This window comes from Manduca sexta, chromosome 22 (assembly GCF_014839805.1).
Source record: "Manduca sexta isolate Smith_Timp_Sample1 chromosome 22, JHU_Msex_v1.0, whole genome shotgun sequence".
Classification (NCBI taxonomy): Eukaryota; Metazoa; Arthropoda; class Insecta; order Lepidoptera; family Sphingidae; genus Manduca; species Manduca sexta.
Window position 1 is genome coordinate 15,164,815 of NC_051136.1, and position 24,959 is coordinate 15,189,773.

The 24,959-nt window shown below is 38.6% G+C and overlaps 1 protein-coding gene across 1 annotated transcript in view; it reads right to left on the bottom strand.

The window, feature by feature from the left end:
* The window catches only part of LOC115451144 (SH3 and multiple ankyrin repeat domains protein 3), a 229,646-nt gene that overhangs the window by 1,840 nt on the left and 202,847 nt on the right, over positions 1-24,959 (bottom strand). The window contains exons 5-24 of the mRNA XM_037441528.1: positions 17,196-17,321; positions 16,691-16,871; positions 14,040-14,359; positions 13,615-13,809; positions 13,041-13,107; positions 12,064-12,342; positions 11,392-11,586; positions 9,964-10,088; positions 9,450-9,550; positions 7,441-7,645; positions 6,234-6,342; positions 5,073-5,180; positions 4,736-4,828; positions 4,419-4,514; positions 2,515-2,644; positions 2,071-2,200; positions 1,697-1,808; positions 1,231-1,409; positions 841-957; positions 243-370 (exon numbers count right to left, since the gene is read on the bottom strand). Coding sequence (XP_037297425.1) covers positions 243-370; positions 841-957; positions 1,231-1,409; positions 1,697-1,808; positions 2,071-2,200; positions 2,515-2,644; positions 4,419-4,514; positions 4,736-4,828; positions 5,073-5,180; positions 6,234-6,342; positions 7,441-7,645; positions 9,450-9,550; positions 9,964-10,088; positions 11,392-11,586; positions 12,064-12,342; positions 13,041-13,107; positions 13,615-13,809; positions 14,040-14,359; positions 16,691-16,871; positions 17,196-17,321 — 2,996 coding nt within the window. The remainder of the gene's footprint in view (positions 1-242; positions 371-840; positions 958-1,230; positions 1,410-1,696; positions 1,809-2,070; positions 2,201-2,514; positions 2,645-4,418; positions 4,515-4,735; positions 4,829-5,072; positions 5,181-6,233; positions 6,343-7,440; positions 7,646-9,449; positions 9,551-9,963; positions 10,089-11,391; positions 11,587-12,063; positions 12,343-13,040; positions 13,108-13,614; positions 13,810-14,039; positions 14,360-16,690; positions 16,872-17,195; positions 17,322-24,959) is intronic.

Genomic DNA, 24,959 nt, shown 5'->3' on the forward strand with positions numbered 1-24,959 from the left:
CCGCCCGGATAGCGACCATCGTAAACAAAGGCGCATTCCGGGATCAGCCCGTATATATCCGGTTCCAACAGGCCGGCATAATTGTATCGACTGTCGAGGGGTAATCATCTGTCCTCAGTCGAAATTTTATTGGACCCTAATCCACATACCATCAGGTGCAGTTGGGTATTTTTTCCATGCACGTATACAAAAAAAGATTAGCTTAGATTTTAGCTGGTTATTTCAAGCTGTGGTGGGGTTACCTGGCATTGCTATTGGCGCTGGTCTCCGCTACCGCCGCTGGTTCCACTTTGGGCTTGGCGTCTGCTTCTTCATCGGATTCAGACATGCTGTAATCCGGCTCCGGGATCGGTGGTGCTGGGGTTGAGTTCTGGGAACAAAGGGACATAGTTTAGGGAGAGTGTAGGAGGCTTAGATTAGCTACAAAACTTGCAGAAGTCAATTTCCAAAAGTACTTTTTATCCTGTAAACAATCATGGCAAGCTGAACTGCAAATTTTGAATTTTGTTCAAGTTCGATAAATGTGTAGGTCTATTGAAATATTGCTGCTAATGTACACGCAATTAGAAGTTATTGCGCAATATATTCCTCCAAGAACTTGCTATTCTAAACTGAGCATTATAACGCTATTAGTTGTTTGCGTGAAGTAGTTTGACAAAGATTAATGCTATACGTGAATGTTATCTTGAGGACTGATTACAATTGAATATGAAATGGTGTTGTAGTGTAGGGCGTCCTACACGCAGTGTGCTCAAGTATTTTGTCGATTATTATACTATGGGTACTAATGTCCTAGGTCGAAGGTTTGCGATATGAGTGAGTGAATGAGTGAAGCCGTACCTGTCTGACGAAGCCCTTGTGCGTGTTGAAGGGCTGCGCGTACTGGTTGGCGGGCTCGTCGGCGGACTGCGCCCGCGCCGGCGACGACCACGACCGCAGCGACAACGACTTGCGGCTCTGCCGGCAGCCAGGCGGGCAACGTTAGTATATGTTATGTTTGTTAGTTGGCCATGCATGTGGGACAAGGTTGTTTAATGGCAAATAGTATTTTATTCAGATAAGTTGAGGGATGTTAACATGATCTGTTTTGTGAGATTGGCATGTGATAGCGAAATATAGAAAATGACGATAAAGGAATCAAACTTAAAGGTGTAACTGGATTTTCCGGTTTATATGTACAGTTTATGATGTTTATTGTAATGTAAATATTTAGTTTAAATGTGTGGTTACCGCGTTGTCATCGTTGGGATGTCGGTATGCGACGGGGCGCAGGTCGGCGGGCGCGGCGTACAGCTTGGCGGCGGCGGCGGGGCGGAAGGACGACGGCACCGCGCCGCCCGCGCCGCCCGCAGCCCCCGGCACCGGCGGCGGCGGCTGCGACGGCGGCGGCACGCGACCGCACGACGCGCCTGCGGCACACACAAGCAATCTTACACTACACACAATAAAAAAATTTGTAGCGGATGACGACTAAAAGAACGTACCTATAATAATATCAATTTTTTTTTTAATTGAGTATAGGATATGCACCTGATGGTAAGCGGAGTGTAGGGGAAATAGAGTCAATTAAGAAGAAATGATACAAACATTTCTTTTGCCCTCTTACAATTTTTCTCTTCTGGCTGCTTCCATTCCCAACAATCATCCAACTTATTTAATGCCTATACATATATTTTATAAGTATAAGTATAGTTACCGTGCACGTCCTCGCTGGAGCGCGTCCTGAGTGGATGCGCGTTGTGTTCGGCGGCGAGGTCGGGCGTCGAGTGGAACTCGCGCCGCAACGTGCCGCCGGACTTGTTCCAGAACTACAACACACACAGACACACAAACCTGTAGCACAAACTATTATTCATCAATTCTCCTATTAGTAATGAAATAGGCTGTTATTACGCTATGTAACAAATAAGTTGTAGTTATATATTCAATTCGTCGTTACTCAAAATAAATATAGAATCAATGTAGATCAATAATATTTTTATTATATCAATGTGAACTTTTTCAATAACTAGACGTAGACTCAAGTTAAAATGTTTCTCGGATTTGATCTACGCAAACTTATATTCCTACCTTCCCTCTGGACCTCTTCATCTCAGCGACGGAGGCGTACACCCTGCCCGAGACCCTGGCGGGGGAGTACGGGGGGGAATTAGACCCGCCCTGGAACGCCGACCGAGTCATCATTGCATTGTTGCCGCCGCTGGAACACGGATACGTGTATTGTATCGCCGAACGAATATTGATATCGATAATCGATTCGATATCGATACTTACAATGTGGTATCGAGATAAACAAATATTACTTATGTTTTGAACTAAGTTTTACTATGATTATTAATTTGTTACCTGAAGCTTAAAGTGGCTTCAGTTATGGTAGTGTCTCAACTTCCATCGATATTTTAAGGTAAGGTAAGTGAACAGTAATCAAATGTTATTTAAATGAAGTCATCACCAGCACTATAATAGAGATTTATTTGGTTTATTGTCTATGTGTTTGTTAAGGTGTGTACTAACCTAGTGTCTGCGTCGGCCTGGCGCTGGAACAGCTCCTCGAGCTCGGCGGCGGTGATGCGCGACGAGGCGGGGCGCTGGCGGATGGACGCCGTGCGCGGCGCCACCGGCGTGCCCGACGACGGCGTGCCGTCTGCGAACACCACCACAACATTATCACGGGGACGTCAGGGATAGATCATTAAATCATCTACTAGCTTTTGCCCGCGGCTCCGCTCGCGTTATAAAGTTTTTCGGGTTGAAGTTTTCCGTTATAAAAGTCACGCTATATATTTTCCCGGAAGCCTGTGTTCTTCCCAGGGTCTCAAACTGTCTCCATACCAAATTTTATCCTAATACGTTGGGTAGTTTTTGAGTTTAACACGTTCAGGCAGACCGATGCAGCGGGGGACTTTTGTTTTTATGATATATTTTTGTAGAACTTTTAAGAGGAACAATCCCGTCATACATTATTGTTGCATAACTTTAACCGTTTACGCAGCGCACGCAACAGAAGCTCTCAAAACTAATAAATTGTCTCCGTTTTTGCATCATGTTTCATTACTGCTCCGCTCCTATTGGTCATAGCGTGACGATATATAACCTATAGCACTCCAGGAACAAAGGGCTATCCAACACAAAAAGAATTATTCAGTTCAAACTCCTAGTTTCTGAGATTAGCCATTACTGCTCTGCTCCTATTGGTCATAGCGTGATGATATATAGCCTATAGCACTCCACGGACAAAGGGCTATCCAACGCAAAAAGAATTTTTCAGTTCGGACCGATAGTTCCTGAGATTAGGCATTACTGCTCCGCTCCTATTGGGTATAGCGTGATGATATATAGCCTATAGCACTCCACGAACAAAGGGCTATCCAACGCAAAAAGATTTTTTTCAGTTTGGACCGGTAGTTCCTGAGATTAGTCATTACTGCTCCGCTCCTATTGGGTATAGCGTGATGATATATAGCCTATAGCACTCCACGAACATAGGGCTATCCAACGCAAAAAGAATTTTTTAGTTTGGACCGGTAGTTCCTGAGATTAGCGCGTTCAAACAAACAAACAAACAAACTCTTCAGCTTTATATAATAGTATAGATTAACACGCGCCCCACTACTTTAACCCATCGCTTACAGTGTGCGGCGATAGCCTAGTTGGTTGTGGAACGGACTGCCGAGACGAATATCCTCCGGTACAAATCCCAAGGGCACACACCTCTGACTTTTCTAAAATTATGTTTGTTTTCTTTGTGAATTAAAACATCGTAAGGAAACCTGCATGCCTGAGGAGTTCTCTATAGGAATTTAGAGGGTGTGTGAAGTCTACCAATCCGCACTAGGCCAGACTAGACTAAGGCCTAATCCCTCTCAGTAGTCGAGGAGGTCCGTGCTCAGCAGTGAGCAAGTATATAATACAGGGCTGATATTATTATTATTATCTATGAACACGTGCCCCATCGTAGTATGTGTAAGTAGCATGAGTGCGCACGCACACAATGGTGTATAGCGTCGGGGAAAGTGTTTGGATCCGTCCTCTTATTCCGCGACATACGCACTCAAAAGGTGGTGGGGAGCGTCTTGGGGATGAAATGATCTGTTCTACCTACCTGTCAGGATGTTTTAGAATCTAGACGAAATTAATTGGAGACAAAATTGTGAATAAAAATAACATCAAAGAGTATGTAATCAATTCAAACATAAAAATATATAACGCGATTATATTTGAAGGAGAGGTGTAATTAGACTGCACGCAACTGGTAATTACTCCCGTAACAATGAACACAAATACCTCATTTTTCAATTACCTAGAAATCTAATTCACAACTTAACGTATTAAGTATGGATGCTATTACGTCATCAAATTATACAATAAAGATATAAAATATAGACAATAATTTGTGCGTTATAAAATATCCCACTCACTGTTACTTCCTCCGTGCAGTTGAACAGACTCGGCGGATGAAGACTTGCCAGCTACGCTCAGTGGTTCGCAGCTCTCTTCTTTTTCACCACCATTTTCTGAAATTGCATAAACACATAATACAATAACCTTAGATATACCGAGGGTATCAGAAACCGTAGAAATTCTAGATTAAAAATCTAGATTAGTAATTCGTAACCAGGATTCGTGAAAAAATATATTGTTTAAAATAGGAGGAATAATTATAGGTAAAATTATTGAGTTGGATGTGTGAACAGATGCTTTAAAGTATTGCACTTTGTATTTAAAGTAGACTTACCGAGTCCAGCGACCATGGACTTAGCCCTGGCGCGTCCCACACTCAGGGTAGTCCGCGGGTCGCGGCGCGGGGGCGCGGGCGCGGGGCTGCGACCTGCGGGGGGGGGGGTCATCAACATCACGACCAGACCAAATGACAACACCTTATGCTTGTTCTTTGATACATAATAATAAATAATAATAATAGTGATCCTTCAGGAATGCCTGGTCTCTTATAGTTTTTTAGTTATTTAAACATGTAAAAAATCAACATAATATAACAAGAACATAAGTTAAATGTCTAGGCAATTTGAATATACTTCGCGTTATAACCAAAAATGACCAAAATTTCAAGATACCTCCTGCAGCCTTCCTCGGCAGGGTGGCGGCGTAAGGTCGTCCTGAACTCGACAACTGGTTTTGGGACTTGCTTGTGGGCACCGTACACGTGTTGTTCTCGTTGTTACCTGCACATACAGACGATATCATACCTACTGTTTAAACAGACATTATCAAGGCAAATCGAATTAAGAGCGGAGATTCTTATAAACTTTAAAAAATCTGATAAAATCTTTGTACGTGTGAAGAGAAAGTTTTATTGGCAGAAATGTAGCGCAAATTTTGTAGTGATGGACACTAAGAAACAAGTTTTGAATCTACGATACACAGATAAGTCAGACCTTTTGAAAACAGATTGTAGGTACTAGAGAAGTAGGTACAGTCCACGCGCGAATTCCGAGAAATCTTGACATGTTGATGTAATAAGTTAATGCATGCAACGTTATCGATGAAATAAACATATTTCACATTATCGATATCTGACCTAACGTAATATCGATAACATTTTTATTTATTTACACTTTTTACACATGGTATACAGGCAGATTTAATGCCATGGACATTCTTTCCCAGACAACCTTGGGGTGGTGTAAAGGACGGACGCAGGTGCATAATAATCAAAATATCGACAAAATCACTGCCTTCACATTAAGTCATTCCACAAGATTCATCGGAGCTGGCGCTTCGAGTGCAGTGTATTGATACTGTTGAAACTGTATAGTTACATAGATAGAGTATAAACCAAACAATTTATGTGCGCTATCTTAGTACTGCATTATGTCGCTTGTTGGCGCCACTTGATATATATAAGAATGACCTACATTTTTTAGTATAATTCTCTTTGGTCTTGTCATTGCTGCGCTAATAAGTAATTACTGTTCTCAATAAATCTACTGATAGTATTTCAATCCTGTGTTATTTCTCTCATAACCTATCAGATACCAGTGCCGGGTTTATATTTTTTATGAGTGTAGGCCACTTTATTTCCGCCGCTCCATGTAGGTAAGTTTATGTATGTAGGTTTCTAAAATACTTAATAATTTTCCATTTGTTTGTATTATGGAAGGCACTAAGGTTAAATAAACGAGTGATTAATTAAATCGAGTGAGCGTCTTCTGAAATCTGCCGCCATAGTTCGCGGCCTATACGGCCTATCTACAAATCCAAGACTGCTGCCGTACCATTCGCATTGTTCAACGAGACAACAGTCATGGAGACGAGCGCGCCGGAGCTGCGGATGAGCTCCACCACGTGTTCGTGAGACGCGGCCGACACGTCCTCGCCGTTTATCTGAAAACGTACCAGTTATAACATACAGCCAGATATAGGATATGAAAGTTTTTTTTTATTGCTTTGAATGACGAGCCGAGCTTGCCGTTCGCCTGATGGTAAGCGATACGACCTCCCATAAACAGAAGAAACACCATACAACACCTTGAATTACAAAGTATTGTTTGGTATTCCACTGCGCTCGTCATCCTGAGACATGAGATGTTAAGTAGACAATGGATTGAAGCAATTATAAAAATGTTTGATTAAGGAATATGCAACTAATAAAACATAATTATAGGCACAATAACATTGAGATATTCACTGATGGTAGGTAGGTGGAGAGTCCACCTGGGTAGGTACCACCGCAATGACTATTTCTGCCGCCAAGCAGCAGTGTGAAGTCACTGTTGTGTTCCGGTTTGAAGAGAATTGCAGCCAGTGTAACTACTGGACATAATGAGACTTAACATCTCATGTCTCAGGATGGTGGGCGCAGAGGAATACCAAACAATACTTTGTAATTCAAGGTGTTGGACGGTGTTTCTTCTGTTTATGGGCAGTCGTATCGCTTACTCTCAGCGAACCGCAAGCTCGTCTCGTCAATCAAAACATTACAAAAATAAAATAAAATAGTATTTATATTGACACATTTACCGACGCGCGCGGCTTTGTCACCTTTTTATAATTTAAAAGAACAGCCATACCGCCTATCGACTACAAAATTCCGTCCAAACTAATTAATTTAGAAAAAAAAAAAGGTTTACGAAGAAACGTGTTTTGATTGTTTGTAAAACATTGGAAAATAAACATCCTCACGTTTTAGGTAGGAATTTGCTAACACGGTTTTACATTGTTACTTCTAACTTCTAGCTAATTGCAAGTTTTATTAACACTTTTCATTCAAATAAGGCTAGAAATAAAAAAATGTCTGCAGATGAGTGACTAACAATTATGACAATAAATAAAAATGTACATAATTGAGTTGGACATATGATATCAAATGTTTAATGAAAATCACAACTTATCTTCTAATTGCAAGTAAGTAACCTATTCTTATTTAAATAAACTTTTGATGCAGTAGAAAATGACAAAAATAAGTATGTGTGTAAATCTCACCGCCACAAGAAAGTCCCCCTTCTTGAGTCCGGCGCGGTCGGCCACGCCGCCCGCGTCGACGTCGTCGAGGTACTGCAGCGCGGGGCAGCGCTCCGACGGGCGCAGCTCCATCAGCGGCGACGACGCCTTGGCGCCGCGCAGCACGAACCCGAACCCGCGCCGCGCCCGGTGCAGCACCACCGTGCGCGTCTCCATGTTGCCATATCTGCACACACACACATCAACCACTGAATATTCGTTCATTGGTGGACTCCTCGTCTAAACATTTTGCTGGTAGCGACTACCGTATCCAAGGTGTTAAAATTCGCCATAGTGACTGACGTAAGTGTCTCGCGTTCCGAGAACGGTCTGTGTATAATCTATTCCAATAGGCCGGCATAATTGTGTCGACTACCGACATTCTAATTACTATTGGACAGCACTCTACTTACCATCAGCTGCAGTGTGGTCACTTTGCTGTGCACGTACAAAAAAAACATACATACAGGGATTTTTTATCAAAAGGTTGTAAAATTTATATGAAGCCTTAGATTGACAAACATATTTTTACAGAATTTTAAAATGCAATAAAAATCATATTGCACAAACATTTTTTTTTATAAACACTGATTCTAACTTTAATTTATCTGAATTAGTCTAAAAATGCTTTTTACTTCACGATTAACTTATATAGTAACCAATTGAATAACGAAGCGAAATGCTATTTGACCAACAATACTCGGGGACGACGGGCCCGGGTAAATTCACCAGCCGTCGTACAAAACCAGCTGACAACAAACCTGTTGGCAAGCAAGTTGATCACAATCCTGGCGACGCATGTCGGCCGCCGCCCTGCACAGTACAGGGCCACCAGGTTCTCCCAAGAGCCTGTGATGCACATCTACCCGCCACGATACTGCCTTACGTACTGACATTTAGACTAACATTGTCTATTGTTTGTTGGTTTATGCAGTAGGGTATAATAAAATATCGTGGAGGTTTGGATAGGTTTATTCAAGAAAAATATTTTTCAATTATATTTTACTTAGTGGATAATGGTGTTGGTTAAGTTTCTATACTAACTTTTCAGTCAGTCTTGTACTTAACTGTTTGTTGTCTCAAATAAAAAGGAAAATATGGTGTTAGTTATGTAATTATGAAGTTTCTGTACTATTCTTTTGAGTCAGTCTTATTACACATGTTTGTTGTCCCAAATGAAATAAAATTTCAGTTTCACACACAAATAATTTTGAATCCGTTCTCTTCTGTTACTCAAATACAACTGTTCTATCCATCAACTGTTCTATAAGATTTTTTTATAATTAACATACTTCGTTTGCTGCAAAACAAACTTGTACAGCGTTTCGTTCAGCAACCTTCTTGGTTTTTAAAAATACATGCGAGTATCTTAAGAAAATAATATTATTTGTTACTATAGCATAACATCATCCGAGACTGATTATTATGAACTCATCAAATGAGATAACACACTTTGTTGCATGTTAACAATTAAACTAACGCACTGCAATATGTCATCACACGCAATACAGAAATATAAATACTTTTCCATCAGTAATCTCATGACATGCCCACATTACATTTAAATGCAATGTCTGAGCTTGGTCCCGACTTTTATGTGTGATGTTAAATGAAGATTTATACAAGGGATAGCAAATTCTAGGCCAGTAATTACTGAAATCCAGTATTCAATATCCAGTAATTGTTGTTACGCTTTTTACTATCTATCTTAAAAATGGACTAATCAGAACAAATTATTTTGACATGCTTACAAATGAGTTATTCTGATTGGTTCATTTGGGGAATCGGATTGAAGATTGAGATTGGGATCGTTTATTGAAAACAGCTGTTAGCGGGATCCCATAATGGGAAAGCGAGCTCCTGGGCCAGCTCAGCTGGTTACTGAGATAAGTTAGACTATTTATCCACTTTTTTCTATGACAAAATCTTTTATACGTATTTTAAAAACCTGGTAGGAGGTCGTCATTATTAAAGAATGGAGGTGTGCTTACGATTTCTTTATCCTCGGAGCCGTGGCGCTGTACGTCTTGCTGAGCGTCATCTCTCGTCTGCCGGTCACTCGGGAGTGGTGGATGGGACCCGAAGCTAGTACCTGGAACATGTTTTAAATTATAAGTTAAAGTTATTTATTACATTTATACAGTTCGTATAACCTTACTGACAACTTTGTTAATGTGTAGTTATATTCCACGAAGTTTCATGTTTAGCAGTGGGACTTATATGGCTTATATATCGAGTGATAATATACTACAGAGACTGCAAAACCGAAATACATACAATAACTAACATTTGTTTTTTTATAGAAGATGGGCCAGATGAGTGACCATCGATCGTAAGCCTACACAACTCTGGAGGTAGCAAACAGGCCAGCATAATTGTGTCGACTGGAGTAAACATCTCTCGTCAATCAACACTATACGTGCCCCACTCCATAACAAGTTCAATGTGGTCACTTTGACGTGGCTGCTTAAAAAATATCAATATTCTACCTTATAATGAACTCACCTGATGCAAGTGCGCGTTGTTCTGCCTCAACCGTACTTCCTGCACGCAATGCGCGGGAAACAGTCCGCTCGCGCCAGAGCCTCGCACCGTGCCCTCCAGGTAGCCCTCATCGGTAGCCCCGGTCACTGCAATACCACACCTTCGATATAGGTGAATAACTCAGGATTCCTGTATGTAGTGGCATGTTTACTTATCTTATACATCTTTTTTTATAAGACTATGACGAAAGCAATCCGCTTGCATGATGGTAATCGCTTGGTAGGATATATTTTTTATTCAAGTGTGTTGTGTTCCGGAACCATCCAGTCTATCCGGTTTTAAGCAGGTCGGCATAATTTTGTTTGGCAAGGTGTAATTTGTCAGTCCACGCTATCTTGACCACTCCACTTACCATCAGGTGCGTCTTCCTCTCAAAACTTACAGGACTAGCAGTTGTTTATTATCATAGTTTTAGTATAAAATTCGTGAGTAATTTTAATCAAATCATGTCCGTGAATGAGATGATCAGCCACAGTCGTGAACACGAGGTTAGTTACAATTGTTATTGACAGTTTATGCACTCTGCTTACCATATTCTGTTTTGTCACTACGGGATTCTGTTTCAAGTAAAATAAAATTTTGAGTAATAATTTACAAGATTTGTTCCCTTGATTTCATGGGATATTCACCATTTTAATTTTAATAAAAAAAATAACATATTAAATTGTAACAATTTTAAATATTATTACGTTAAGTATAGCGTGGTAGTAATTTCGAGTTTTGCCATAGTCTTAAATATTATGTAATACTTTTAATCGAAGTTGTTTTCAATTGTTTTCTTTTTGGTCGTCTATATTAAAATAAATGCAAAGCCTGACCAGGAAAATAAATAACCGGATTCGGGGACGCCACATTTGGCGAGCATTTTTATTTTTCTGGTCAGGGTTTTCTAGGATACTACAAATTAAAAATTATTTTGTTTACATCGACTCTAATCTTACAATACTCTATAGACCAAATCAGTTTGTGAACAACGACCGACATATTTTGTTTAAAATTTAACCTTGTTAGTATTTGTAACATTGCCTAATATCTACGGTGCTTCATTAAAGTACAATACTTATCAACGAAAGGCCAAAATAACTAATTCTTTTCAGTCTACTGTCAGTCTACATGTAACTTTATAGCTGGCGTTGATTACGCAAGTAAACATGGGAAGGTCTCTTAGGTTCAATGTGCTTAGGATTCTATCCAAATTATTTTCGAACCTTACTACGATTATACTACTACTTGTACAATTAGTATTGCGAGAGGATAATCAATTCGCAGCGAAGAAGTCATCTTTAATTTCACCCACTGTTCGTCCACTATTATTGAAAGACAAAGTTATATGCCGGAACGTAGAATCATTGCAATTCTCTGTACGTAATCTAATCCTAAAGCAAATACCTTCGATGATATCGCCCTGGTTAAGCCGCAGATGTCCGTGTCCCGCCGGCTCGACCGGCTGCAGGCACACGACCGTGGCGCCACCTGTCTGCAGCGAGCACGTGGTGGTGTCCGAGGTGCTGGTGCCCACGCCGCTAGAGTCCGAGATGATGTCGCTCGTCTCGCCGCCGCTCTTATCTGTCGACAGCGTCGCCTCTGACGGATAAATTCGGCCGTACGTCTTGGTAACGAGTGACGAATGAAACGTGTGGGAGCTAATTTGATTAAAAAAACATCTAGAATCTAGGGGAAAGATAACACTGTAACAGAAGGAAGCGAAGCGGATTGAGGTAACCCGGGCACACTGAGCACGAGCTGCGGGAGTGCAGTGCTCGCTGCGTCCAGGCCTGGTCTAATACATAAAGGCACACATACACATGCAGACGGTATGATCGATGATGGAGACGGCGAGGTCGGTGCATGGTGATGGTTGTCATGGTCCGTGTCACTGTTAGTGCTCTCGGTTACCTTCCTGATTGGGGAAATAACGCACTTTGTACGTAGATGCGACAGTTCACGAAGGAAGATTACCTGATACTCTTAGCAGGCAGAGTACTGCTTAGGAACACAGAGTTGTGAGTGAATTGTCGCATCCACATTAGAGTGGTTATTTGTGTATCTCCGTGGAGTTACCTGTGAGTATGCTCGCGTCGTCCTCGTGGCTGGGGTGGCTGGCGTCGCTGATGCTGGACGAGGCGGAGGAGAAGGGTCGCTCGAGGCGGTCCAGGCGGTCCAGGCGGTCGAGGCGGTCGAGAGGAGAGGCGGGTCGCGCGGGGCGGCGCAGCAACGCGTCCAGCTCGGCGGGGATGCGCGTGGAGGACGCGAGCGAGGACCTGTCCCCCGCAGACCACCACCCCCCCCACACCGCCGACCGCCGCTTCGGATTGTACCTCGGCGGGCATCGGAACGGTACTGCAAACGCGTCGTCAACAAACCGAACAAAACGATAATGAATCGTGCCAGAAAACAATATATAACAAAAACAATATAAAATAACTTAATATAATGTGCACCAAAATAATACTTAAACTGCTCATAAATAAATAAATGTATGTGTGGACGATGTCTACGTTTTGGTTAGTGTTCTAAACCTCACAACTTGGTACACAACCATCACCATATGATAATAAGCAATGGATTAGATATATAAATGGATGACGGCATGCAGTTCCATATATTTAAGATTAGTAATAATTGTAGCTGTTAGATATAGTCTTTAGAAACACATAATGCTGAAGCATACGTTATACGTTAATAAATTATAAATAATCGCATAGAGGATTTTTAAATATCAAAAAACCTCCTCAAATTTAATAAAAGCAAGGGTCAGTGTTGATGTACATTACTGGAGACAAAGATTTAAATTAAAAAAAAAAAATCTCAGTATTTTATGCATAGCGCTGATCTTGATATGAAAAATTAACTCTGAGAAAAGATGAAAGAAAATATTTTTCAGTTCAGTCCAATGCATCAACACTGACGTTCAATATATACATTAGTGGACTTAGCACTACTGATCTAAAAACTTCGTACAATGTACATTAATAAAACGATATTGATATGAAGCGCCATCAAGCCATGCACTACCGAACGAGTGGGGCAGGACTCACCGACTTCGTCTGACTTGTAGTTCTTTATCACTTCAGCCAGCTCCAAGTTGCCGGCTATGACGGCTACCTGTAATTTGATGAGAAATATTGTTAAAATTTATATATGTCTATCTGTAAAAACTATATGAAAAAGAAAACTGTTCTGATTGCGGAGATGGGCGCTTATAAACAAATGAAAGACAGACACGGGAAGAATTCTAATAATGGCTGATTTATGTATTACTCTTGTTCAGTCACCCCGCTTTTCTTTTAAGCACTCTTCTTTCAATGTTCAACACACCGGGTTCGCTATTTTATTGGTATGTGTAGATTTAGATAGAATAGTACCTAACTATCTCACTTAAGCTTCTACGGGCCTGCAATTTATAAGTAGGAAATTGAGTTTAACACTGGCTCACTATAACAAGATTTTATGTAATAATCTGCTACATTTACCATCTCTAAAATATTTACCTATTTCTTAGTTTTGTTTATCGCATTCAGAGTGTCGACAGGTTTGCACATAAGTACTCTTAAATAAAATTTACGTTGTAGTTCAAACTGGGATTTAAGAAAAAAATGACACCCTACGAACCTGATAAGGAGTCTGATTGGCGAAGTTAAGCGCTTCCTTATCACAGCCTCTGAAGAGCAACTGTCTGGCGCATGAGTCTTGGGCGTTGACAGCGCATACGTGCAAAGGAGTGTTGCCGGACGCGTTGCGCGCGTTCATATCCGCGCCGTAGAACAGAAGGTGGTCTAGATGCTGCACTAGACCATTGCGACACGCCTGCAAGGCAGAGGATAGTTGAGCTTAGCTTTGTAAATTTAAATTCATATTCTCAACATTTCATTTAAATCAAACTTCTACACAACATGAAGTATCTATAAACAAATATGATCATATTAGAACCTGATAAAAAACCAAAATGATATAATCTCAAAAATATTAAATAAACGACTATAATACCAAATGCTGATGATTTTTTTATAATATTCTAATAAGAAGACGAATCTGACCTGGTGCACCTCCTGCCACCCTTGCAGATCAGTAGCACCGATAGTCGCGTGGTCGTGCAGCAGCGTCTCGCACAACAGTGGATCGGTCTTATTCGTCACCGACAGATATAATGGGGTCAGCCCCTTCCCATCCTTGTAATTCGGCGACGCTCCGAGCTCTAGCAAGGTTTTGACTGCTTCTAGAGAGTTCTTCTCGACGGCCCTATGCATAGCTGTGCTTCCATCTTTCGTTCTGTAGTCTAGAAGAGCTCCTCCGTTGACGAGCGCTATTAGAAGTTTCCCAGGTGATTTTAGGCCGGCTGCTATTGTTAGTGGTGTTTCTGTAAATGAGAGAGGAATGATTGTAATTTTGATTTTATATAGATAATACAAGAAGCTAGAAATTCTTTGACCACACCTACGAGGTTTTTCTAAGGTTTGTGCTTGTTGAAAAATGCGAATTAAATAAGCTTATAGTCTCTTAATATTTTTTTTATCTGACTTGAAACTGCCTTATTTAATACTTTATAATTTATGTGAGTTTGGCTGTAATAAATCGTTTTGTAGATATATTAATATCATGTAGCATACACCTTGTGGCATACCATTAGCAAATAAACGTGAAATACTGTATAAACTCAATGTAAATCTAAATGTTTTATGCATATATACCTGTAATTATGAAATAGCATTTACTAAAAATTAATTATAACAAATAATGGAGTACACACAAATATTTCTTGACGAATTTATAATTCATATAAGATTAAAAAAACATACACCAAAATAAGTTTTTAAGTGACGTAACAAATCCAACCCATTAAGAATAATTGGAGAATAAAAAGGTAAGCCGACATATATCGCGTACGAAATAAATCGAGAATGAATTTCAAGGCCCGTTCGACATTTATCGCAGATTATCCACGGAGTGATACGGTCCACAATGAAGTACACGTGGAACAATAGCCGATAAGGATCTATGCAAATGAACGTTTATAGGAACGGTATTGGCAAACTAATGCAGGTACAGCATTTTGGTACTGGTTATGTTTGTAAGGTTTCTTGGCTTTTTTGTTTGTATGTCTTTTAATCTTGTTCATAGGATAGAATGTCAATTATGCAGGCCGGCATGACTGTGCCAAACCTCTGGGGATGCTTGTATCTTTGGCCTTTCGGCACTGTCTTTGGGTTTCATTTCGCTTAATATTCGGTACAGTGAAGCCAATTTGCCGAATCCCACTAAAAAAAATTAAAAATTATTTCATATTTATAAAATTCATATTTAGATTTATGCTGTAACAGTCTGTAATTAAAACAACATTGCAGCAATTACGCAATTAACTATGTAAGGTGTATTTTTTGTTGGCTGTTCAAATAAATAAGTTGATTTGTCTTTCCGTTTAATAACCTTTAGGTAGAATAAAATTAGGAGCAATTGGATTAGGAACATCTAAAGGAGTTCGAGTCTTCACCGGGTCAATGATCTTAACAAAAATATCCCAAGAATATTTTACGAGGTAGGTCAAGTGATCGCTTCCCGTATATTGCAATTGATAAAAACCTGCTTTATCATTTTTATTTCGCAATGTAAATATGCAGTAGCGATTATATTGGCATAACCCAATATTTTTCGATATGCCGCAAACAGCAAATATTTTAGCAGCACTTATGCAGCTAAATATTTACATTACGTTCAACGTTAAACAGAGTACAAAAATCCGATAAACTAGGCATAATTCTAGCTATCTTCGAGAGACGAAAGAGAGAAAGAACAGAGAGTGCACCTGTGTATTGCGCACACACTTGTGCACTATAATATCTCCTGCGTATTTGGCAAATCTCCGTTGACATTGGTGGCTGTGGCCGAAATTAGGAGGGATTTATTCATTCACTTTTTTCCGGGAAAGCAAGGTACGGTAATGATATTTCACACAAGCGGAGCTGCGAGCAACAGTTAGTTAATTATAAAAGAGAATGTACTACGTGTATGCGATGTTTCAATAGATTTGTAACACAAACAGTGGGCAGATAGTACGGTGGCGGCGGATGTTTGGTTTTAAAACAAACCGCCTTTACACTTCACATCAGCTGTACATCTATCAACTACTGTTCGAGGATCGTTACGCAATTATATTTATTATTAAGAATAAATAGGACACAGGACGTTCATGCTCTATAGTAGGAAATAACATAAATAAGTTATTTATTAAAAATTAAATATGGGTCCGAGTGATACTTACGTACCAAACGGGAGTAGAGTTTGTGGTCTAAATGACATCAGATATTTATTTAAAGATTTGTATGAATTTCTTGAGAAATAAATAACAATAAAGAAATTTGAACAGATTTTGTAAACATTATTGTTATACTTCGTAAGCGCGAGGGAGAGGTGGGGGGTGAAAGAGCTTCGCTTACTTTTGTTACAAATAATGTTGAATTTGTGTAAAGCCTTCACTGTCTACCTATTTGCATTATGTTTCTTTACATTGCACATGATAGTAAGTGGATAGAATGTCAACTGATGAAAGATGCTTACCCGACACAATTATGCCGGCCTGTTGAAAGTCGATATACACCGACTGATCCCGGAACGCGACTTACTTACATGGGCCACTATGGCGGGTTTTAACATCTTGTACGGTGGTCGCCATTTGGATATGGCCAGTACTCACCTCCTGTCTCCTGGCAGTGGAAGTTAGGGTCGAGTCCCTTGGAGCACGCCTTGCTGATCTTGTCTATTTGTCCGTGCGTCACGTGCTCCAAGAAGCGGCGCAGGTTCGCGCGCGAATGCAGCGCCTTCAGAGTCTTCTCGTCGAGCTTCAGCATCTTGTACACACGCCGCTTGTATTTTAACTGGAAATATATCAGTTTCGATTAATTTTTTTGTTTAAATAATACATAATGTATCCATGAGAGTTCTTTTAAAAACAACATCTATAATAGAATCAACAGAGTATTATCACGGATATGTAGTAGATAGTAATGTTAGTTGAGAACATGATATTTTGTATTTTCGATTTTTTTTGTGCACTACAACAGGAAGTCGTATTATGCCTCTGGTATAGAATGGATTTGATTTTGTTTTTTCCTGATTCACAGATGCCTCCGCAAGTCATGTTAGAACACTCATAAAGTAATCCTATCAAGTATACTTGGAAGTCTACATCAATGTCTCACCTCGAGGTAGCCCACTGGACCGTTGAATGGGTAGTCGCCGAGCCGTCGCTCTTCGTCGAGAAACTTGCCGGCTTTACCGTTGATCGGTGGGCAGAACAGGCCATAGTTGAAGCTCTCCTTTAACTCCTGGAAAGACCAGAAAACAAACCTTTTAAAACAATAAAAAAGATTTGAATTCAGTAGTCTAGACAATCATTCTTAGGGGATTTTGTCTTTTGGTTTCCAATAATAAGAAGACCATGAACAGCTTCGGGTCCGTAAGAATCAAGCTGATCATCAATTGCTTAAAGACATAGCTATATTCTTATTCTACCATACAATTTATTGTTTCTTTGTTATTAAAAAAGTTTGACAAATAAGAGTAAAAATATAAAATTTATATACTATTGTTTAATTTCCATCATTCATCATCCGAAAATGGTCAGATATCAACGACATATTGAATACGAATAAAAGTATCTTCAATACGCTCGATGCAATTTAAAGCGCATTTAAATCTTGAACTGACTTTACTGTGACGCGTTGTTTATGAACGACACAGTATCGGGCAGTTAAAGTGCCGATCGCTGTAATGCTTTTTAAATAAAGAACTATTTGCACACAATGTAGAGATGCGAGGCGTTGGATAAACGATTTTTAAACCGATGCTGAAGAATCGATTGTAACACATATAAATTCTGTTATAGTGAGACTGTTTAGTTATGTGTAATTTTCCGCGATATGCTAACTTAAGTCGATAATACGTCTAATATATTTGTTTACATAGTAATATGTGTGTTTACATAACGCACGACATATTATCAGAAGGTAGTAACTGACATAAGTTCCACATTGAAATGAAACTATTTTGTGGATGTTATAGCGGTTTTTTGAATGATAATTTTCTCCCGACGCGAGATATCGAAGACTTTGCAGCCTTTGTGGTTTGTAGTCGTGAAGTCCGCCCCGAGTCCACGAAGGCTGCAGAGTTTTCTATACGTTGAGAGAAAATTATAATTCAAAAACCGCAAAAAAATCCGCAAAATAGTTTTTTTTCAATGAATAAGTTCGACACATTCAATCGATCTTGTGACAATCGATTTAAATCAATATGCTTACACTAGGAACATTGAAATTACAATTCTCATATATTGTTGCAACAGAGGGTGCATTTTGCCTCCCAGGCTCTCAGCTATCGTGGAGTGCATTATCAATCACTTAATTACAATGTTAACAAGTCAGCATTACTTAACTGCGGACTGAACACCGTAAATCTTCTTTGGTAATCGTACCAATTAATCGTACTGTTGTGTTCAGAAGTGGATTCAATTAACTGGGTTAGTTCCGATCTATCTATTACTGCCAACGTTCTAGAAATTAAGAATTTATTAAGTATAGTAAATTTATATTAAAATATACTTATTGCTTTATAATACGATTCAATTTAAGCGGGTATATTAAGGCGTTTCACGAAATTTAGTGTTTCTAGTTTAGAGAGTATACTTAATCCAATCTTCTGATTGTTTGATTCCATAATTCATATGCAGTTTTTGAATGGCACCTTTGGGTTATGCGTGAGCTTTCCGGTCCAAATAAGACAATATAGCCATTAGTTAGCATCTGCTTTATCCCCTATTACATCTAAGCCAACGCCATTAGTGGAATGCGGGTGCTTTTGCGATTCGGACCGTACCCGGTGATGGTGACGTGACGATGTTATTTATCAGTCATAGCTATAGCAGAGTTGAACGTAGACGTTTTAATGAGATCACAAAGTGTACATAACTAGAGAAGATTGACAAAAAGTTTACACGTTTTTAAAAATAAGAGAAGGTTCTCAATTTGTTTTGCATTTTTTTAGTTAATTTACCAACCATTCATCAAATTCGGCCCTATACCTAATACCTATACCATCATTATGCTACCTATCTGTTTCCGTAGAAAGGTCACTGACGATACCTTGATAACCTTCCCAAACACATCTACCCACAAACCCTTGTTAGGCGACGCCTTGGGACAATTAATTAATTGCTTGCGAAGTTTATAGGTCGTGCAAGTAATTCCTACGTCACCTGTATAGGTACAGACCGAGTTTAAACTTAGTTCGAGCTTAGTTTGCCGAGGTTATAGGGTGATAGGATTTAGATGTGCCTTTGCTAGGAACGTAATTATCGAGAACTAGATGAAATCGACGTTAGATGATGGATTAATGTTCTATATTATATAGAAGATATCTATATTAATACGTGAAAAAAAATCTTTGTACCCCTTTTTGAGCACGGAGTTTTGGCATAATTAAGTTTCTTGTTAAGGTTATGTTCAAATTTAACATAGCAGTAATTCGTTAAGACAATTTGCGAGTATTCTCGAGATTCCAAAATACATTCGTGTATGCCGCTAACGAATTTCTACGGATTGGAATCGTAATTCAATATGTTTACGTTATTTCATAATTTATTATGAGACTAGGGGCTTGGTAATAGTTGTACGGCTTACTGAGATTACCGAGCTTTTAGGTTCGATTACCGATGTCAAATTATTTTGGTTTGGATCAGCACGATGTTCAGAAATGGGCTCGATAAATAGCAATGGTCCCGCTAACTATTACAGGTAAAAATGAGGAAAATTCAGTGTGATACAATTCGATATATATGGAAGTGGAAAAGATCGTGCTGTGTTATGTTATACCACTATTTTATGTCATTATTTACAGATAAATATTTTTTAAAAGAAGTACTCTGTACAAATAAATCCTTCATGACATTTTTTTATCAACATGACGTGATACGTATTCTTGCTATTTCCAGTTAACGTAAACAGGCGCTAAGATAAAAAAATATCTTGTTACTTCTACGAAATGCCGTAAAAAGAGTAGCAGTTAATTACTGTCTTGACGCTACGAGTGTTGTCTTGAGATATTTATGATGTCATATTTCGTTGATAAAAACGGACTGTGCTTAAGGTCACCTACAAACAACCGCAAAACATTAACCGTCTTATTACAAAAAGCGAAATAAACCTTAGCCTAAACCTGTACTAATAAAACCAGGCTTATCTGGGAAACCATGGTTTAAATTTGTCCGTATTACAAAACTCATAAAAACCGTAGACTTCTTAGTACCGCCATTTGAACCATGGCCTACATATAAACCACAGACAAATACAAACAACATTCGTTCAATACGACATCATTTAATCGCAACGTTCCATATACCCAAAAAAGAAAACGTTTGCATACAATGTTAATGATTAAATAATGTTTAGGAGTATTAAAAATATTAAGACTTGGTTATTTTGCTCCAAGATCAACAATATTTGTAACTTCGATTGCAGTTTTGTTTAGGTTTCAAGTTTTGACTAATGTTGTATTAGCTGGTAATACATCAAAATGCGTGTTACGAAACGTAAGCTTCCCGCGCGTTATATGAAACCATAACATTAAACAAAACTATTGCGGTGACTATTGCAAATAGCTTTGAAATTTATTATCAGTGTCTTATTGTATAGAACAATTGACTCTTTGTAATATTGTGATGAATTAACGAAAAAAAAAGATCTGAAAATTGGAGTACTGAGTCGAGTCTATTGAGTCGGCGTGGCGTTTCCAGTAGCTCAACGGCTTCAATATCCTCAATATCGACTGAATCTACCACGTTAATATCCATTCTCGATAAAAAAATAACACAAGACAATGAAACAGACGCCAATTTAAGAGATAATCTGACAAATGATTTGACATTTACGATTTAGACCATCGTCAAACCAGGGGTCGCCGAGGTTTAGCATTAGACCATCAAATAGTCCATGGTTTATCGTTAAACCACTTTTTGTAATACAATTTTTATATAAACCGTAATTTGCATAGGTTTAAACCAGAGTTTTTAGTTAAACCTCGTTTTGTAATAAGACGGTAAGAGTTTAAAAGCGTCCGAAGCTGTTTGCGAGAGGCCTAACATGGATATCCTTATTCATACGATTAACAGATTATATCACAAATAATGTGAGTAAATTATGAATTGTGAAAGAAACTAGAGCACGGATAAATAATTGTTACGGTAAATATGAGAAAGAAATAGAGCATCGATAAATGATTGTAATACATTTTAACGCGGAAAATTTAGGTTAGAAATGTTAGGTGACAAAACAATGCACAATGGAAGATATTTTAGTTTAAATAGCATAAAAATTAATTTATAATTGCTGTGCTTCGTAGAAGGCGGTTAACTTTTTAACCTTTTATTTCTAAGTATCAACATTGTGGCAATCGATCAAAGGAGACGGGCGAAATTGGGCTTGACTGTACACTTATGAAACATTTATCAATATTATTCTTCTATTTTTATATCTGCCATTAAAAAATATTAGATTGTATTACAATGGGAAAATATTTTTTTTTTATGAATAAGTAACTGACTTCCGGTATCGGGAAAATCAGGCTGTCTATTATTAATGTATATTATTATTGTTATTTGCTTCCTGTACTTATACGCAAGTGAATGTTTTTGGTTTGATATTTTTATTTTAACGACTACGGTTTTCGAGAATATTTTGACGATTGTTGCTTTATTGAACTACCCACGCTTATTCAACAACGGAATTTATTTTCTTGCTTGCTCGACTGATTTTGCTTGTTCTACCGGATTTCGAAAAGTATCGATGAACCATCAACACCATTGTGTTAATTGTGGCATAGCTACATGGCGTTATAACACTACAGGAATTCGTCCTATTGAAAACGAAATAGTTCTTTCAATAATATAAAAACAGTATAAACTCATGCCCGTTTCCATGAAGGAGGAGATAAAAGAAGATATGCAAACTACACTTAGTTTCATCTTGCGATAAGTAAGTACCTTTATGTCGGTCCTCGTCGATTCCATGCGATAATTTCAATTCTGGTTATTATCTAAGCTCATTAGTCAATACGGCAATCCAATGGACAATGATTAGGTGCTGTGAACATCTTGTGCTATCGGGTAAATACGAAGTTATTCACAGAAAAGTGGTTTATTTTCCGTTTTTTTTCTATAGCGATGATTTCTTTACTCCCATTGTAGAGACAGATTTTTTTTTCTAATTTAGAAATGGTTCTATTATTCCTATAAAATAATGCATAAATTATCTCTGTAACACCAAGCCCAAGGTTCTATGAAGTTTCGCCCGTCTCCTTTCATTGACTTGCATATATTGAAAAAAGAGAGCTTTCCGCCCGTCAGAATTATGCCTGCCTGTCTTACTGGATAGAGAATGTACATTCCTATCTCTTGACGCTACACGCACGAACGAACCACATAGGCCGGATTTTCAGAAACAATGTACACCTATGATATTTATAGTACAAAATATATCAGGTATACCCCCAAAACTCCGGAAATAGTTGCATTTTCAAATACAAATTCGTACTGATCGCACAAAGGCATGCCACGTGAAGGCATTTAAATCACCAACTAAGCTTTAACGAAGCAAGATGGATATACGACGTGGCAACGATTGATGAACAGGCATCGCCTCTGGAACGCACTGCATTTCAGACAGACGGCTTGTATGAAAGTTTACAAATGACTGGAGCATTTGTTATTTATGATCGGACCAGACCCAATGATAATGTTAGCTCTAATTGTGATGTTAAATTAGGCTTCGTTAGCACCATTTCGTATTTCAATTGTCATTTAAACAAATAAGCAAATGAGTGTTTGCGATCTCATTGTAATGTTCAAATTTCGAATGTGCTAAATGGTTTGAATAATGAACCAACCGCGTAAACAAAGGATTAGTTTAATTTTCACAACAAACTAGATAACTAGTTAGTCAACAACGATATAGAGACGCAATGCTATCCTCGAAGTACCTACACATTTGACGAACAAAAAACGCAGTCAAATCATAAAGAAATTAATATAAACACTTTTGTTATTGCAAGTACTGATGTGACATCAGAGCGCGACAAGTCAGCAGCCACTGTCCCCGACGGTGGCAACAGCAGATTAACAAGCATGATATATTGTGCTACCAGCTAACGACTATGTCCAACCAACTTAGTAGGAAGTTAAACGTGCCAGGAATTCTGTTCACATCAACATGTTAAAATGATAAATACGCTCGGTGAGGTAAATAATGGCTTGATCTTAAGCTTTAATAAAGATATTGTTATTTATGGATGCGAGTTTGCGTAAAAATAGAACTACCGTTAGGTTAGGTGAGAAGAGGTTCGTAGTTACTAGGAATTCAGATATGGTTGAGAATTTTGGTTGCCAAAAAGATTAGCAGATTGCGCGTAGGAAGTCACGCTTGTGTATATAATTGGAACTCATATCTTCTAATTACAGAATGGGTATTCCATGGTTTTGTTCCTTTGCCAATGCGAGATATCAGATACACCGTATTCTATGTCCTTCAAACTAGAACAAAACAATGCTAAGAGTAACTGACAATGGGAATTTACCTAAACAGAAGGATTTTCGCATCCTCTTATTCAAGAGAGAGTTAATTACACATACGTATTCATTACAAATTGTTGTTACGTGTTTATTTGCGTATTAATTAGGTCACTGTAAGTGTTTAGGTATTTGATGTGAATATTTGCGAACGTTAGCGGCGTCTGTTTGTTTTTGATTAAAGCTTTTGTTTTCTTATCGCATAAAGTAGAATAATAAACGAACGATGAACTTGTTCAGGTACGTAATCCTCTTATGTTCTACCGAGATCTATTTGAAGTGGTAGCAAAGATGCCGTGTAAGCTTAAGGCTCCTCGGGTATGTGGGCAGAGATATACCTAGTGTATTGTCAGGCTTATATTTGTCTTGCAGTGTGATAAAGGAATTTATCTTTATACCGGGTATAATTTCTAAGGCTGGTCGATTCTGGTATTTTTCCAAATAGAAAATTGAAATAATACCGATACTATTACAGAGTACTCCTAAGAATTGTGCGTTTAAAAATGTAGTTCGTTTTATGTTAACACTTTATTCAATCTCATAAAATTATATAAAGCAGTGAGTCATAGTATCATAATATTGTGCACATCATAATATTTATCATATGAATACTAATTACATATTTTCCAAACATCATGATAAGGAGGTCAATAAAGTCCTGCTATCTCTTTAATTACGTAACGTCAAAGGTCGGTGAAGGAAAGCAAAACATTTTCTATTAGTCATATAATTATCACTTTCTAGTCTGAATGTTGGCAATTTTTTTAATTTTATGACTGCTCTCATCTTGAACTTTATTTTTTTTAAAATCGCTTTAATATATTTTTTTCTTTTATATTCGTATCCCTTTTATCATATCTTTCGTTTGTGTTTATTTGTAGCACGATTTATATTAAATAAAACATTACTTGCACCATATTTGTACGTTATACTTCTTATAATCATGAAGGTTTTGTGTTTGTACATACATACATACATACATAGCATCACGCATTTATCCCCGAAGGGGTATGCAGAGGCGCAACTAGGGCACCCACTTTTTATGTAAGTATGTCCCGTCCCATGATGTGATAGGGGGCGAGCCTATCGCCATATCGGGCACAAATTCCAGACTCCGGGCTGATACTGAGCAGAAAAAACCCAAATATCACTTTGCCCGACCCGGGATTCGAACCCAGGACCTCAGAGCGCTATTGTACTGGGCATGCAATACAACTACGCCACCGAGGCAGTTTTGTGTTTGTATACTTTGGATATTTATCAATAAGTGATTGGATTTCAAAATTTGCAATACCCTCGAACTCCACTCCAAGCCCAGTCAGCCAAAAGATGACCTGAACGAAATTAATTC